At 32.6% G+C, this 17,590-nt stretch overlaps 2 protein-coding genes across 2 annotated transcripts; both read left to right on the top strand.

Moving 5' to 3' along the window:
* Window positions 1–232: 232 nt before the first annotated feature.
* LOC108200176 (abscisic acid 8'-hydroxylase CYP707A2) lies at window positions 233–3,241 on the top strand. Its single transcript, XM_017368264.2, has 7 exons — window positions 233–581; window positions 859–1,177; window positions 1,295–1,681; window positions 1,795–1,969; window positions 2,144–2,250; window positions 2,352–2,470; window positions 2,622–3,241. The coding sequence occupies exons 1-7, from the start codon at window positions 376–378 to the stop codon at window positions 2,710–2,712; spliced, it is 1,404 nt and encodes a 467-aa protein (XP_017223753.1). The 5' UTR covers window positions 233–375; the 3' UTR covers window positions 2,713–3,241.
* A 4,788-nt stretch (window positions 3,242–8,029) lies between these two features.
* LOC108205165 (arabinosyltransferase XEG113) lies at window positions 8,030–17,185 on the top strand. Its single transcript, XM_017374984.2, has 13 exons — window positions 8,030–8,394; window positions 9,884–10,174; window positions 10,272–10,477; window positions 11,152–11,257; window positions 12,547–12,803; window positions 12,980–13,115; window positions 13,740–13,834; window positions 13,955–14,008; window positions 14,712–14,825; window positions 14,990–15,088; window positions 15,184–15,303; window positions 16,478–16,564; window positions 16,690–17,185. The coding sequence occupies exons 1-13, from the start codon at window positions 8,229–8,231 to the stop codon at window positions 16,855–16,857; spliced, it is 1,899 nt and encodes a 632-aa protein (XP_017230473.1). The 5' UTR covers window positions 8,030–8,228; the 3' UTR covers window positions 16,858–17,185.
* Window positions 17,186–17,590: the final 405 nt, after the last annotated feature.

Raw genomic sequence — 17,590 nt, 5'->3', positions numbered from 1 at the left:
TTATTTTTCATTATTTTCACTTATATATGAGTAAATTATCAAAAAATTCAAAATATATTATTAAAAATATCGAAGAGTTTATACGCACTCAGTTATGAGTTCGATTCCTGCTAAACTAGTAATTTATGTATTTTTGTACTAACTAGTAACTACTCTAACTCACACACGTAGCTCTCTTTCTATAAAGAAAAAAAAATATATACTTCAAGTATTAGCTGGAGGGAGATTCCGTGTGTGTGCACTGAGCTGTATGACTCGGAGCCTCCCTAGCTCTTCTCTATACTCCCTTCCTTATATATATCCTCCCTTTCTTCACTTGTTTTCCGCAACACTCTCCAAACCAACACTCTTCATACATCACACTTACAAACAAACATGGAGTTCATTTCAACCACCATGTTTTACATATTCATTTTCATGGTTTCTTCGCTAGCTCTTGTGAAAATTCTGCTCAAGGTCTTCCCTTCCGGCCACCGAAAATTGGCTCTCCCTCCGGGCACCATGGGATGGCCTTATATTGGAGAGACCTTCCAACTTTACTCACAAGACCCTAATGTTTTCTTTGCCTCCAAAATCAAGAAGTAAGTTTCTCGAAAGCTCGAAAAACCCAGAAGCTTTTTTTTTCAATCTGACGACAGTCAGTTACGGAAATTTAAGTACTCATGACGAGTCCAACGACATATTTTAGTTAGAATTTTAATATGACGATAGTCAGTTGTGGAAATTTAAGTACTCATGACTTGTTACATGATGAGTCCAAAATATTCTTGTTTATCGATGATAGTCGGTTACAGAAATTTAAATACTCGTTACACGGGCCGAGAGCTGATTTTAACTAGAATCTTGTTGTTTTGACAGGTTTGGGTCAATATTCAAGACTCACATATTGGGATGTCCTTGTGTCATGATTTCAAGCCCTGCAGCTGCAAAACTTGTACTAGTAACAAAATCTCATCTATTCAAACCAACATTTCCAGCTAGTAAAGAGAGGATGTTAGGAAAACAAGCCATTTTCTTTCACCAAGGACCTTACCATGCCAAATTGAGGAAGCTTGTTCTTCGTGCATTCATGCCTGATTCAGTCAAGAACGTAATCCCGGATATCGAGTCCCTAGCTACCGAGTCTCTTAAGTCCTGGGAAGGTGGCCTAATCAACACCTTCCAAGAAATGAAAACAGTAAGTGGTTAACTAGAACATTAGTACAGCAGGAATTTCAACAATGATTTATGCGATTTTACGACATTTGGATTATTGAGTACTAATTAAAATGTCTTAATTTTGCTCCCATTGCAGTACACATTCAATGTGGCATTACTTTCTATTTTTGGAAAGGATGGGATTCACTACAGAGAAGACCTCAAGAAGTGTTACTACAATCTGGAAAAAGGGTACAATTCCATGCCTATTAATCTGCCAGGAACACTCTTCCACAAAGCAATGAAAGCTAGACAAGAATTAGCTCAGATTATCGCGAAAATCATCTCATTCAGAAGAGAAACAAAGCAAGATTACAATGATTTACTTGGATCTTTCATGGGTGACAAAGAAGGCCTTACTGATGAACAAATAGCAGATAACATGATTGGTGTTATTTTCGCGGCCCGTGACACAACTGCCAGTGCCTTAACCTGGATTGTCAAGTACTTAGCTGAAAATCCAAGTGTTCTTCAAGCTGTCACAGTAAGTTCTACAATACCCATATTTTACTCTGCAAAACTCTGTTTTTTTTTAAAAAAAATATGATTAATATTAGTGATGATTTCAAGGACTTAAAAGTGTGTGAATTTTTACAGGAAGAGCAAGAAGCAATAATGAGGACTAAAGAGGAGTCAGGTGAAAAAAAGGATCTTTCTTGGGCAGATACCAAGAAAATGCCAATAACTTCAAGGGTTATTCAAGAAACACTTAGAGTGGCTTCAATCCTATCTTTTACCTTCAGAGAAGCTGTTGAGGATGTTGAATTTGAAGGTCAGTTGCGCGATTCTTTTAACATAATTAAACACACTCACACACACGTTCGGTCCCTCGACCTAGTATTGCAGGAGCGAGGGATACCGTCAGACCAAGAGAGGTGTAAATTTTCTTGAAATTTGTGCCAAGGTCATTTGAACTGACATGTTGGTTTTTTTGTTTATCTTGCAGGATATTCAATACCAAAGGGGTGGAAAGTATTGCCTCTGTTTAGACATATTCACCACAGCCCTGAGAATTATTCAGAGCCTGAGAAATTTGATCCTTCAAGATTTGAGGTAAAAAGTCAAAGAAATATCTAAAATCATGATTGATAGATTATTATTATTTGATGAATCTCCCATGATCTGAAATTCAATCTTTTTTCCTGATTTGGCAGGTTTCCCCAAAACCCAATACTTTCATGCCATTTGGCAATGGGACCCATGCTTGTCCAGGAAATGAGCTGGCCAAAACGGAGATTTTAGTACTTGTACATCATATGACCACAAAATATAGGTAGGTTTCATAAATTTTTAACAAATTTTGAACAACCTTGCAGTACTACTATACCTACTCTTAGATCATCACTTCAGTTGCTGTAAAAAGTAAAAAGTTTCTAGTTATAGTAAGTTTAATGTTGGATTCTGATGATGTCTGATCTTTGCAGGTGGTCTGTGATGGGCCCACAAACTGGAATCCAGTATGCTCCCTTTGCTCTTCCCCAGAATGGTTTGCCCATCAGATTCTCCCTCAAGTAGATCCCGACCCGTCTCGCTTATCTTATAAGTAACTTATAAGTCGATTCAGAGCCTGGGCCAGAGTCAGGGACAGAGCAGTCAGCAGAGCCTACAAGCTTCTAAAACTACTCTTGTTCCAACAAAGAGAAAAAGATTGGATAAGAAAGAAAGATACCATAAATCCAATCCATCAGCACCCTTGAAGAAGGTCAAAAAAGACACAAATCACAAGAAAATTTTGACATAAAATAGTTATTTTGACAATTATTTTACAGAAAGAGAAGCTGGGAGAAGCAAGTTGTAAATACAAGAATCCACCTCCCATGCAACAGGAATCAAGGGACAGATAACTAGCAACATTTTTTACATTATTTTTAGTTTATCTTATCTAACATCTGTAATTCCAAAATTTGTATCATAGAGTTAGCTGGTTTTTCTTTGTAGGTTTTATTGTATTTATAATTGCTTTTATTATGTAAAAAGTCCGCAAGGCATGTAATGAAGTGGTTTTTACACCTTAATTTAAGGATGTTTCGAGTTTTTGTATTAATTTTCGATGGTGTTTAGTGTAACATGTCACAAGAGGAAGCACATGTAACTAATAAACTAATTCTTAGCCAAATTGAATATCATGAAAAAAAATTTCCGCACATAAATCTTACTTGACAAGAGAAAGTACAAGTGTTTATAATATACTAATTTTGAGCCAAATCGAACACCTTCATAAAATTTTTTTGCGCTTGTGTTTGGTATGCCTTCTAAAATACTTGCGGCGGTTTTGATAATTTTGAGATATTTTACGACCTCCAAAATTTATTTCTTTATTATTCCGAAATCATGATTTCTCGGTGCACCGGAATTAAGTTATAAAAAGATTTCATTATATCCTTCACAACTTGTTGTTATCCGTCATTGCATTTGAGATCTATGACCGAAAATTAAGATTAATAAAACATTTTATTCTGCGCTTTTTGATAAAAATAATTGAATTATTTTACCCAAATTTACCAAACTGAGTCGGAGATCAAATAATTTACAAATTTTTAAGTTCAGTTTAATTTTTCGACCTTGTAACTAATAATCGGACATAAAATATTCAAAATTTTGGTACTTGACTAGTCAAAGAATCCCTAAATAGGCATTAACCATTTATCAATAAATTATACAACCCTGCTAACCTCATTACCTCATTACTTAAACATAACAAGCAAATCAAAGAAGACTTAACAAAAAATAAACTAATCTCAATGCCTTTACATGTTCTTCTCCCTTTGTTATTATTTTGACTATTCATGGCAAATAATACTTATAAATCATAATGAACTAGCTGACTTTTAATTATTTATGCATCTAATGAAGTGGCATAATAATTAAAATTAAAATTTGTAGTTGGTTGATGAAAGATCTCTCCACCCTTTTCTTTTATTGATTGACTTTTGAGATTTAAATTTAATATAGGAGCACACTTGTCACCCATATGTGACCAACGTGTCGTCTAATTTATGAGAAATTTAATAAAAACAAATATTATATTTATATATAAATAAAAAGAAGTAAATGTACAACTCTTGGCTTGATTTGAAAAAGTGTTGTCACTATCACAAAGATATCCTAACATTGAGATTTTGTTTTATTTGAATAGTTCGTATCTCTTAAATATCAAATGAAGACTACGATATTATCAAAATCAAATCAAACAGATGCAAGTGATTGTCGATTATAATTTTTTAATATTTTTTACAACTTAAAAATAAAAATTATAAAATGAATATTTCTATTACATATAGAGTAACACGGCCTATTTGTTTATAAAATTTTATTTTTTACTTCTTTAAAGTATAAAAAATTATTAAAAAAACCGCATTAATTTCAAATATATATATATATACACACACACCTCAGGTGTTGAGAACGTCAGTATTTTAAAGATCTTTGATTTAATTAATTCTTTTCGATTAATTTTTAAAAAATATTTTTATTGATTCATTGATTACATCCCGACTTGACGGAAATATCCGATTTAGCGAATAATTTCTCATAAATTTTTAATAAATTCTGAATCAGTAAGTCAATTTATTAATTCCTATTATGAATTTGTGCGATTATGGAGATGTGTTACAAATTATGAATATAGAATTTCATTTTTTTTTTTAGTATGGGCTCATTAGGTGCGTGTCAAGAATATGGATAAAAATTTGTCCAAAATTCAACTATGATCGATAACACTTTCACGTGGTCGTGTACGCAGCTCAAGTTGAAAAAACGGTGTTTCAAAGTGAGCAAACTTTGATGAAAGCTAAGCATATCTAAGAGACAGCCAGACAGGTCATCTCATCACTTGTCTAATCCTTTGAGAAAAATTGTTACATTGCCAAGACTCATCTACAAAACGAACATAGATTCAATCAAGCATTCAAGAAAAGAGAGCAGCATCTCCCACGTGTTTTTATTATATCACATCAATTATTTGGTGTCCGTCTATGTACTCGTTCCGTCCCATTTATTTTTATATAATATATAGTTTCATTAATTTATTAATTTCAGTGAGATGGATATTATTAATTAATTTATCTTTTTTGAATTTTTCTAGATGTCTTGATCAATTTTTTTATTTTAGTTTTTCTAAAAAAAATAGTAACTTTTTAAAATATAAAAACTAAGTAGTTACTTTCTTTCTCTTTTTTAGATTGATAAGCTAAATATTAGTTGTTTTTATCATTTTATCTCTTTATCTTATTCTTTCATATTATTATATGGATTTTTTTCGAAGACTGTTTCGTGATATAAAAAATTGGATGAAACATAGGAACAAAGTTAAGATTTTATGAGGATAAGTCCGGTCAAATACTCTTAAGATTGTTCTTGGTCATCACTATGCAATCCTGTAATTACTTTGCTGGAATTACTTGAGCCTAACAAGTGTTAATAACTTAAGGGGGACTACCTTTTTTAATAATCATCCTTGACTAAATCATTGTTGTTTTTATTTCAGCAGCATGTTCAGAAAGGGAAAGGATGGCAAGTGATCACTTAAATAAAGCTGCTTATTATATGCAGATAGATAAGATTAATTACTTTCAAAATTTTATGCAATGAAAATTGAAACCAAAAACATAGGAGTGTACAGTGTGCTTCATATTCATATGATGAGAGTTTGAATGTGGAAGAGAGAACTGAACGTGCAATATACGGAGAGAAAAGACTCAAGAGGTAAAAAGTAAATCCCGCAGCCAGGATTCGAACCCGGGTGGCGGCTGGACCATACCGACATGCATCAGTCATCACACCATTTTCTAGTGGAAAAGATTAAAAAAACGAGTATAAACCTTTAGTTATTAGAATTTTAAAATGCAACTTGATTATAATATGTGCTTTTAAATTCAGAAATTACAAATTTAAATTTATAAAATTTTTATATTGAACAAGTTAATATTTAAGAAGGAAAAAACAATAATTTATAAGTTTAAAATTATAAACAATACTTAGAAGTTATATTATCAAAATATTTTAGACTTAATGACCTTTTAGCACTCGAGATTTGGATAAATGTCCCGATGCGGCTTCCATGTATAAAGTCGTTCGATTCAACCCTCCAAGTTTTCTGATGGTACTTTTAGCCCTTATGGCGTATACCAGTATATAACGCGATGGACAAAATTGACATTTCACACGTGAGGGTTAAAAGGGGCATTAATCATCGAGGGTTAAAAGGAACATTTAATGTATTTTAATGTATTCTTTAGGGGTTAAAAGCAACGAGATGTATTCTTTAAGGGTTAAAAGGTACGCCCAAACTTTACTCTGCATATGAATTGTCAAGTTTACAATCCGTTATATACCGTTATTTGAAAAAAGGATTAAAATGCACAATAATGAAACTTTAAGGGTTAAATCGAATGACTTTAAATGTCGAGGCCGCATCAGAACATCCATCCAAAATTCGAGGGTTAAAAAGGTCATTAAGCTAATATTTAAATAATTTATAACTTATGAGATATAATAATGATTTACGAATATGACTTAACATAGTTGATAAAATGAAAAATCTTAGCAATTTAGTCATTAAAAAATTATAATCTTGTGCCGATTTAGTCATTGACAAGTGATGTACTTCGATTCAAATTTTCAAATATGTTTACAATAAATAACTCATTTAATATATTTGGATATAATGAATATTTTATTCAATACTTAACACGTTTTACTTTAACAATTAACTTAAAGTTCCACTATAAGAAAAAAGATCTTTAATATTCCATTATTGTAAATAAGAATTTTTAATTTATATCACAATCAATTATGCGAGTCAGTGACTCGGACATTACTATTTCACGTGTTATTTGCCAGATTTTCAAATATTTGATTTAGTGATAAAGTTCTATATGAGATTGTAATAACAGCTTAATTCGCCGGATGAAGACAATAAATATACATATATCACTTTTGACAAATCGCTTGATTATATTCTCATAAAAGATTAGGATTAGAAAAATTAGGGGTTTTATATCAAACTGCCCACCCATTTCGTCAAAAAATCTCACATGACCCACCCAAAAAATTTCGGACTCATGTAAGCCACTATAAACAAAATATATATCATCACTATTCATAGCTCTTTACTTAAATATTTATAAAAAATCAACCGTTTGTTTTTTTACTGCAAAACCACTTCGAGTACTTTGATAATAGTCCCTCGTATTTATCAAAATAATTTAGGAATTCCTAAAGCAACATAGCTAGGATGATCATATAACTATATCTATAACTATATATTTTGTTTAACTACATGGCTATGTTGCTTTAGAAATTCCCAAATTATTTTAATAAATACCAGGAACTATTATGAAAGTACTCGAAATGGTTTTGTAGTAAAAAAATAAACGGTTAATTTTTTTATAAATAATTAAGTAAAATGGTATGAATAATGAAGTGGGTAAAATGATATACATTTGGTTTATAGTGGCTTAAATGAGTCCGAAATTTTTTCGGTGGGTCAAGTGAGATTTTTTGACGAAATGGGTGGCCAGTTTGATATAAAACCCGAAAAATTAGTGGTATGGTCCATTTATATTTGTCCGACTCAATTATTATTTGGATGTTTTAAAAATTTTCATTATTAATTTAATTCTTTCTAAGTTACGGTTGAGAAATAATTTTATCCAACAACTACAAAACACAAATACTTGTTTTCTAAATCAAAAACAAGAAGAAAATCACAAAAACAAACAAACAAAAGAGTCGGTAATCTTTTATTTTCGAACTGAAATTAGTAATGTTATTTTTAATTCATGCTCTCAGGAAAATAATATTATTTTTGATTCTAAAAAATCCAATAATTATTGACAGATCCATATTCCCCAGCTCTAACAGCCTAGTATTGACTTTACCAACTCAAATCACAGCCAACACTAAAACCCCCAAATTAAACTCAAAATCTTGATGACCCATCTGTTATAATCACATATTGATGATGATTATGGCAAAAAGTTGTGATCTTTGACAGACCCACAAGCAGATTTTTGTGGGATTTTCGAGAAATGGCTTGGAACAATCCATTTCAAGAAGTTGCAAATTCAAAGCCACTGTTTTTAACCATCTATGGGACTGTTATTATTGGCATTATAGTCTCTTCTTTCTATGTTTTTTCTGCTATTTATTCTCCTAATTCTACAACTATCTGGCAGTCCTCACCTCCTGCTAACAGTATGTGTTTTCTTTCTGCTGTGTGTATGTGTGGGTATATGTTTAATGCGTTCTTCATCAATGTGGTATTATACGGCATTAGTCTGGTATATTGGATTAAATTTTTGTGCATATTTGAAATCTCGTATTGTGTGTGATTATGCTGATTTTTTGTTGAAGTAGGTACATTTTTTTTGTCCGAAGTACATACTTTAGCAGAAATTTTAGTAGGAGAATTTGGAGTGATATACGATGTATCTCGTATTGTGTCTGATCATGCTAATTTTTTGTTGGTGAGGTAGATACATTATTTTTTTCTGAAGTGTATACTTTAGTGGAAATTCTACTAGGAGAATTTGGAGTGACATACTATGTATCTCTCATATTGTGTGTGATCATGCTGTGATTTCATGTTGTTCAAGTAGATACATTTGTTTTGCAGCAGTGAATACTTTAGTGGAAATTCTGCTAGGAAAATTAGGTGTGATGTACAATGTATCTAGTATTGTTGTGATCATGATATTTTTTTGTTGTTGAAGTAGATACATTCTTTTTTTTTTTTTTGAAGAAAATACTTTGGTGGACATTCCATTAGGAAAATTCGGGATGATATAGAAATGTATCTCATTTTGTGTGTGATCAATTTTTTTTGTTTTCGAAGAAGATACTTCTTTTTCTAAAAGTAAATACTATAGTGGAAATTCTACAAGGAAAAGTCGAGGTGATATAAAGATGTAGTGGTGGATAAATTGAGGTTACTCCTTGAGTATAATGTAGTGTGAGCATTGTCTGAATTTATTAGAGATGATATGGAGGTATTAATTTTGGCATTTATTTGGACATTTTGTTATTGCCTTGGGTTTACATTGTCAAATGCATGTTGGAATTTAATAAATATAATTTCAGCGTTGCTTTGCATTGAATTTTGTGTTGAGATGTATGATTGAGCTGTCATATTTCTGCAATTTTTGTTGTATTCTTGGAATGAGGAACTTCCGATAAGTTGAACACAAAGTTCAATTATTGGACACTGATTTATCTTAAGCTTGTTAACTGTAAGAAATTTCTGCCATTGTGGACACTTGCTTCCACCTAGAAGTTATAGAAACTTGTAGTACTGGTCTTATGACTAACCATTGTACTTGGCTCTTGGTCGTTAGTATTGCAAAAGACTAAGTAAATGCTGTTGACATAAGACTTCATTTTTATTTTGTTTATTTATTGCTATATATATATCGTCGTTATTTTTTTAGATACCATTATTAACACCTTGTGATGTAGTAAGATTCTAGGAGGCAACATCATATTTTCCTCTTTATGAAGACTTCTCCATACATTTTTAATAAAGATACAACTTTGTTCAAGTTCCTTTTTAATACTACAAATAAGTTAAAACCAGTATTTTCTCTGGTTTACTTTTGCAGTGTCGACAAGCGCACTCCCCTTCCTGCTCTTCATTTTTATTTTCCGCATCTTCGCTCTCATTTGTATATCACATTGCTTTTTGCAGGTTCTCCCCTCTTAGATCATAATATCAATGCATCATACCGAACAACAGGAGGCAAAATGTTGGAACCCAAGCCTCAACCTGTAAAAAATATGTCAAGACCTCTTATGGAGGTACCCCCTTCTGGTTCCAAGATGCCACCACTGGAGTATTTTAAACTGACAAAAGAGTTGGTAGAGAAAAGGGTGAAAGATAATGTAATAGTAGTGACCTTTGGTAACTACGCTTTTATGGATTTTATTCTGACCTGGGTTAAACATTTAACAGATTTACATGTTGATAATATTCTTGTTGGTAAGTATTTATGTCAGAATTATATTAGTTCTTGTATTTCAGAAAGATTAATTTATTTCATATTGCCATACAATAATTGAATTGAATTGTTCGATAGGAGCAATGGACACAAAACTATTAGAGGCTTTGTATTGGAAAGGTGTTCCAGTTTTTGATATGGGTAGCCACATGAGCACAGTAGACGTTGGATGGGGCTCAAAAGCATTTCATAAAATGGGAAGAGAAAAAGTTATTTTGATAGACGCCGTCCTACCATATGGATATGAACTACTGATGTGTGATACAGACATGGTTTGGCTTAAGGTGCCTCCTTCATGCTATCTCTCAAGGATTATACTTCCACATATAAAGCAATTCTTTCAGCGATTACATATGTCGTGCTTAATCTGCATTCTTTTACCATCTAAGGCAGTCCACTATAACATTAACTTGTAAATCTTTACTAGTTAAAATAATAATGCAAATTTTTCATTTTGTTGTTATTGTTTTAGTGATGTTAAGTAAACAACTCTCCCAAAGCTTAAGGTGTTAGGAGAAGGCCTTAATTGGACATACTAAGTGACACCCTTTTTACAAAGAGATCTTAAGCAAACAAAAAACTGCAAGCAACAGACTTTGTCAAATGCCATATGGATATGATTGGCAACTGTAGTTTTTGATTATTGTGCTTTAAAAACTCTGTAGCTAGAAAATCCGCAATTTATTTGGTGATGAATTTGCTTCTACCTATTTACATCCTTTTATCTTTCTTCAGTCCTTTGTTATGGCTCTTCTTAATATTTACTTTTAGGTTCATTTTGTTATAGCTCTTTTTATAAACTCTCAGTAAAATCTTTATTACCTCAACCTACAAAGTGTTCTTTGTTGATGCGATGTGCTTGCTTATTCCTTGCATCTATTTTTGTCAAATCAATTAATTTCTAGTACCCCTATAATTCCCTATCATTCTTAAATCAAAATGTATGTGCTTTTTTCAGAATCCGCTTCCCTATCTTGCACGTTACCCTGAAGCTGATGTCTTGACATCATCTGATCAAGTTGTGCCAACAGTTGTTGATGACAGGTTGGACATATGGCAACAAGGTATAATATTTTAACAATCATCTCTGTTTTCTGCAGGTGTGATAGCTTGCATACTCTCATATCTCAATTTACTGCAGCTTATTAAAGCAACTGTATTAGTGCACGTGAGGAGCAGTTTTGTAAAGAGTAAACACAACTATCATGCATATATGGTATCACAATAAGTTTCGTTTCAAATATAGGTCTGTGGAGCTTATAGCAACAAGCACTGTAACTTGATAGAAAGTTTTAAGCATTTGTTGTTATGTCAAATTTGTACTTCCTCTTTCCCCTTTACACGTCTCTTTGACTTCTACACATAATTTAAGGTGCATAAAAAAGATACTTCCGGTTATTATTTTTTGAATTTTCTTTTTCTGAATAAAAATATAAACTGCAAATTTTTATTCACGAAAAGATAATTTAAAAAATAGTAAACGGAAGTATCCTTTTTATCCATCTTATATTACGTACAAAAATTCAAAAGTACATGTAAAAAGGGACAGAGGGAGTATACACATATCACCCTGGTATTTCAACCAGTATTTATTATCAGGCATTTAACCTTTTTTTTGGCGGATATATATGTATTTTATGATAAGTATTTTGCTGTTCAAATCCATTTGAAGATTAGAAGATTTCTGCTGTAATGAATTGATTGCACTTGCTTATATCATTATATATTGCATTACGGAAACCTTCTTCCGCCTCTTATAATTATTTCACATGATAAGAAGGTTGCTCCTTTATTAATTTTATTGTTCCTTGTTTGCAAGTGTTTTGTCAAGCAGCAAGTAGTTATACATCACATGCTTGGGAATTTTGGTAAAAAACTGCCTTTCTGCCTCTCCTTGCACAATCTTGAACATTAATATCTTACTCCTTCCTTTTAAAGTGCTTGCATAGATTTCTTTTAGAAGAAAATATCCAGTTTGTTCTATTTCCTATCAGAAAGACTAGGTTAGATGCTGAGTCAGATACAGGAAAATCTCTGTTTCTCTAATTGACCATAAAATGTCTTTCTCCAAGTAATGACAAATTAAACATATAAATAAGTTTCAAAGTTGTTACAGAACAGTGATATGAAACATATGACAAATTCTATGCACAGTGAACTCAGAAATCTCTGGTATTTCTGGGTCCTGTTCATAATTCTGTATTTGGTAACATGGTTTTTTTTTTTTATCATACCTTATGACCTCTTGATGGAACCAACTATAATTTATTATTTGTAATTTTTCGGAAGTTGATTTTTAAAGTTAAATCTAGCCACTTATCCTGATATAAGCTTTTATTTTCCCCTTGGATAGTTGGCGCTGCCTACAACATTGGAATTTTCCACTGGCGTCCAACAGATTCTGCTAAGAAATTGGCGAAAGAGTGGAAAGACATGCTTTTGGCTGATGATAAGATTTGGGATCAAAATGGTTTTAATGATATCGTACGCAGGCAATTGGGACCATCTGTTGATGAGGAAAGTGGACTTGTATATGCATATGATGGTAACCTAAAGCTAGGTATCCTGCCAGCAAGTATTTTCTGCAGTGGGCATACTTACTTTGTTCAGGTAATTATAACATGATTTTATTTATTTTTGAATATGTCTCTTAGAAAATGTGCACACTTGAGATCAAGCTCATTTTCTTGCTGCTGATAATATTGGCAATTAATGCTATCAAGAGCTTGTATAAAACTTGTAGTTGTTATACTTAAACAATCATCAACACTTGTTTGCATTGGCAGGCCATGTATCAACAATTCAGATTGGAACCATATGCTGTACACACTACATTTCAGTATGCAGGAACAGAAGGAAAACGTCACCGAATACGAGAAGCAATGGCTTTCTATGATCCACCTGAATACTATGACCCCCCAGGTTGTTCATCCTTAAATTTTTGATAACACATTTATAAATATATTTCTGCACACATGAATTCCAAATTATAATGATGAATCAAGATAAACTGTGACAGCAACCAACATTTGATATATAGGCCAATAAATGCTTCAAGCTTGATATTTGAACGATTGTAATGATAAAGGTATACGGTATTGCATGATTAAGTAGGAGATCATAGTTGATACTAAGCCTAAGAATTTGAAAGTAACAAAACAGATATATGTATACTGTTTTGCATGATTGAGTTGCGGAATTATCCTATAGGCTTAAGAATTTCAAAGTAATAAATTAGAATTTTTAAGGAAGATTTACAACCTTCGAAAATTATCTGCACTTACTAGTGAGCAAGTGCTTGTTCTGTAAACTGCTCATGAATTCTGGTTTGAATTGTGATGGATCTGAAGTAATGACCTACCATCACTATAGAACACATTCTCACCCTCTAGGCAGTGTTTCCGACTTAGAAGTGGGCTGTTTCTCTTTTATTACACGAGATAATTATTCATGCTCACTTATAAGCATTTGTGTACAGGCGAATCATATAGATTAGCTAATTGATCAATGACGCTGTTTAAGTCTAGTTACATTGTTCTTATGCAGGAGGTTTCTTAACATTTAAACCATCAATACCAAAGAGTTTATTACTGGATGGAGAGCATACTGTTGAATCACACTTTACCCTTATAAACTATCAAGTATGAGTTTACTTACATCATTCTATCATAATTATATTTCTTCTTTTTTCTCATCATAGTTTATCTTCTCTTTTTGATAGCTAATTGTGACACATACTATGTATACATGAATCTTATCAGATGAAACAGATTAGGACGGCGCTTGCTGTTGCTTCATTGTTGAACCGTACACTGGTAAGCATACGTTCTGACTCCGAGCTATGTTTAAGGGTGGAAGGGAGAAAATCAGTTGTTACATATAGTGTGGAGGCTGGTCGGCCAAAAATTCTTCAGCAGTCCAGCAGCCACTAGCTCATTTTGTGAATTTATTTAGGTGTTCTTCGACTAATATTTGATTACTTACTTCTAAAACTTATTCAAAAATTTGATTATAACTTTTTTTTTTTGTGAAGTTATAATCTGCAGTTCAATATACTATAAAAGAACTGTTTTCCCCTTTATATCATAACTTTAATACACTATTGTGAATTTTAACCGCGTTAGATAGACAGCAAACACTTTCTATAAGCAAGTTTTAAAAAAATATATTTTTCACATAAAGTTTTTTTTTATTCACATGTTTTAAAAAATAACCACATTTTATTAAGAATCAATCTAAACATGTAATGTTTAACAATAATTATTGTTTTGAGTTCATGTTTTACTATTTGATGGATTTAATATTAGTTTACTATTTGATGGATTTAATATTAGTTTACTTCCTTAGATTTCATATAAGCTAACTTGGTGTACTGATTTCCACCACCTCTTCTTGCCATTCAATGGCTCCGCCCCAGGTTACATATCAGATAAAGAAAACTCTACAAGGATTGGAAACTATTGTTGAAGTGGATTCCTTATTCTTATCTGATTTTGTTCACTTCATTTGTGATTTCAGGTTATGCCTCCACTATGGTGCAGGTTGGATAGGTTATGGTTTCCGCATCCTGGAGTTTTGGTGGGATCCGTGACAAGGCAGCCCTTTATATGCCCTTTGGACCATGTATTCGAGGTACTACTACTTTCTATAAAGCTTAGATTGCTATGTTGCTAGCTTTCATGACTTGAGAAGAAAGATCGAAATCAGCAAACTCTTTGTAAATCCAGTCCTCTCATGTTGCTTTCATTCTCGATTATAAATTCATATTTTTCCATCATATATGTACCTAATTGCAGGTCAATGTCATGTTGCGTGACTTGCCTGAAATAGAATTTGGACCGCAGATCAAGTTCAGGGAGTATTCCCTCTTTGAAAATTCTTTGATGCCTGCACAGGTATGAGCATCGAGATTTTAATTATGTCAAATTGTCATCCTACTTTTGCTTTTGGTCATTAATTAAGATATCTTTCTTCACTGATAAATATTAAGGTGAAAGAGTCATGGCTTGATGTACAATTGTGTCAAGATGGTACAGAAGGTTGTGGAGTAACAAATAGTACAGGTCCACTGGGAGTTCTAAAGTTTCCTAAGAGAAGCAGTGAAGAAAAGGTACTCCAAATTTCACCGGGATTTAAAATGATCTTGTTCCAATTATTAAGAAATAATATAAAATTCTTTACTAAATATGTCGGGCTATATAACTTTGATAGTCCACGTCTTTACCCAGACTACCAGAGTTGGTAATTCTCAAGAGATTAAAATTATATATGAAACAAAATAATGGCTTTTATCTTTTTTAAAAAGCACAAGAAAAATGTTGATTTTAGGAAAACGTTATCCACTGTGACTCTGTGAGGGCAATCAGTGATGAAGAGAATATCACAATTATGTGTCGGTATGGAACAGCTAAACAAGTTTCCTCTTAGAACATGGGAATTTAATCTCTGTGGAGCCAGTGTATTGTTGGCTTCTATACTAGGTACATTAATTATTTGAAATTAACGAAGTTTTACTTATAGTACATTTGTAAATCATACTGTTAATTTGTTATTAGGTGTATTAAATGAGCAGCAGAAAGACAAAATACCCTGTCATGAAACCAACAGAAAATGAAAGACACGTTATTAACTATCAAGAAAAGCACAAAAAACACAATCTTTGCGGGGAAAGTGTTGTAGAAGATGTGTTTGCAAATTTATAACAAGCGACAAGCGTTTCTGCGACTCTACCATCCAGTAAATTGTGTTTTAGTTGATTCCCCTTTCTTGGCCACATAGCTTATAACACGCTATTAGTGTCTTTGTCATTTGATCTAGTATGTCCCGTTAGATAGGAAAGATTTCATAAATACTGATAACTCTCAGATAGTGTATTCAAAGGGAAAAATCTAACAGATAATGAACTAGTGGTTAAACCATCTCTAGCGATTAATCAACAATTCAAAATGCTTTTCTTGCGTTAAGTTACAAGCTAAAGGTAAAAAAATATTAATATTATAATTTTTTTTATCAACCAAGTTATATATTAATTTTAACTCCAGAAAATTGGTCAAGCAAACACTGCCTCGGGCTAAAAAGGCATTACCAAATGTGCTCGTAGTTTCAACTAATGTTTGAAAATTATTTAGAGAATGCTCATTGTTTGGAGCAGCACTACACGTTTTAATGATCATCTTGTATATTTGACCTTGACAACTGATGGCTTGCTTGTCGTTGTTGATCATATTGTTTATGAACTTCAATAACCGGTTTCCCTTCTGAGTATGCATGGTTGTTCTCCACAGTTTGAAGCAGTATTCTCCTTGTACAAGGATATGAAAGTCATCCAGTTCTCATCCATGCAGGATGCCTTCCTCGGGTTCTCTGACAAGGCAAGCTAATTATTCATGATGTTATTTTTATATTCTTGTTGCTGTCCAAGTAAATAGCCGAATATCATATTCAGCCCTTACAGTAAGTAATATACTAATCCTTCACATAAATATATCTTAATTAGACGACGGAGGAAAAATTCAGAGCCCGTGTGAAGAGGTACACAGGCATATGGTGTTGCGTGACTAACCACACACCTGGTCACATATACTATGACATGTACTGGGACGAGAAGCCTGGGTGGAAACCCATCCCACCTCAAACTCCAGAAGATGATCATCCACCAACATGAGACCTGTATATGTTTGTCAACTACAAGGTTTATTTAATGCATCTCTTGAAGCCGTTGAGAAGAGCAGAAAGAGATTTTTACAACCTGGCTCACGGTGTGTAAACAGAAGAACCGTGACGATCCTATAAATTCTGCATTTCAACTTTGAGTAGTTACAGATATATTTTTACATAGAAAGAGGCGGGTAATTGGGTACAACTTGTATATTAATGTCAAAAAATTTTGTTTTGTTACAAGCATGGGTTAGTTTACCCGAATTCTTGAATCAGGTAAACATTTCGAAGCTTTTCTGTTGGTTTTTATATAGTACCTCGCCTTACGAACTGAACTTGGGTACAAATGCTTCAACAGCTTCATTATTAGAATGGCAATATGCACATTCCTAACAGCCTTTCACTCTGTGTTCAGTCTATTGACATCCTTACCTTATTAATCTTTTGGCTACTGAGCGCCACAATGTACTTCAAATAGGCATGGTAATTGGTAATTTCTGGCGAAGGTTCGGATCGGGTCGTCTTACTGTTTTTAGGTCAACCTGACCTGGAGTGGGTCGAAAATTTCAACCCAAACATGACTTGTTGTACTCGTCAATTCGAAAATGACTCGAAATCTAATTAAAATTAATTATTAAAAAATATAAATGATAATTTAATAAGATTATAAGTGGATAAATTTGTTTAAATTTATGTAAATATATGACAAATTTATATAATTTTTTAGTCTATATATTTAT

This window comes from Daucus carota, chromosome 1 (genome assembly GCF_001625215.2).
Source record: "Daucus carota subsp. sativus chromosome 1, DH1 v3.0, whole genome shotgun sequence".
Classification (NCBI taxonomy): Eukaryota; Viridiplantae; Streptophyta; class Magnoliopsida; order Apiales; family Apiaceae; genus Daucus; species Daucus carota.
The sequence above is the reverse complement of the archived record's forward strand: the minus strand, read 5'-3'. Positions and strand labels throughout refer to the sequence as shown.

Coding starts and splice junctions, on each gene's coding strand:
- LOC108205165 (XM_017374984.2), top strand. CDS start 8,229: ATGGCTTGGAACAATCCATTTCAAGAAGTTGCAAATTCAAAGCCACTG. Junction 10,175..10,271: donor TGTTGATAATATTCTTGTTG/GTAAGTATTTAT, acceptor ATTGTTCGATAG/GAGCAATGGACACAAAACTA. Junction 15,304..16,477: donor AGAGAAGCAGTGAAGAAAAG/GTACTCCAAATT, acceptor TGTTCTCCACAG/TTTGAAGCAGTATTCTCCTT.
- LOC108200176 (XM_017368264.2), top strand. CDS start 376: ATGGAGTTCATTTCAACCACCATGTTTTACATATTCATTTTCATGGTT. Junction 582..858: donor TTTGCCTCCAAAATCAAGAA/GTAAGTTTCTCG, acceptor TTGTTTTGACAG/GTTTGGGTCAATATTCAAGA. Junction 2,471..2,621: donor CATATGACCACAAAATATAG/GTAGGTTTCATA, acceptor TGATCTTTGCAG/GTGGTCTGTGATGGGCCCAC.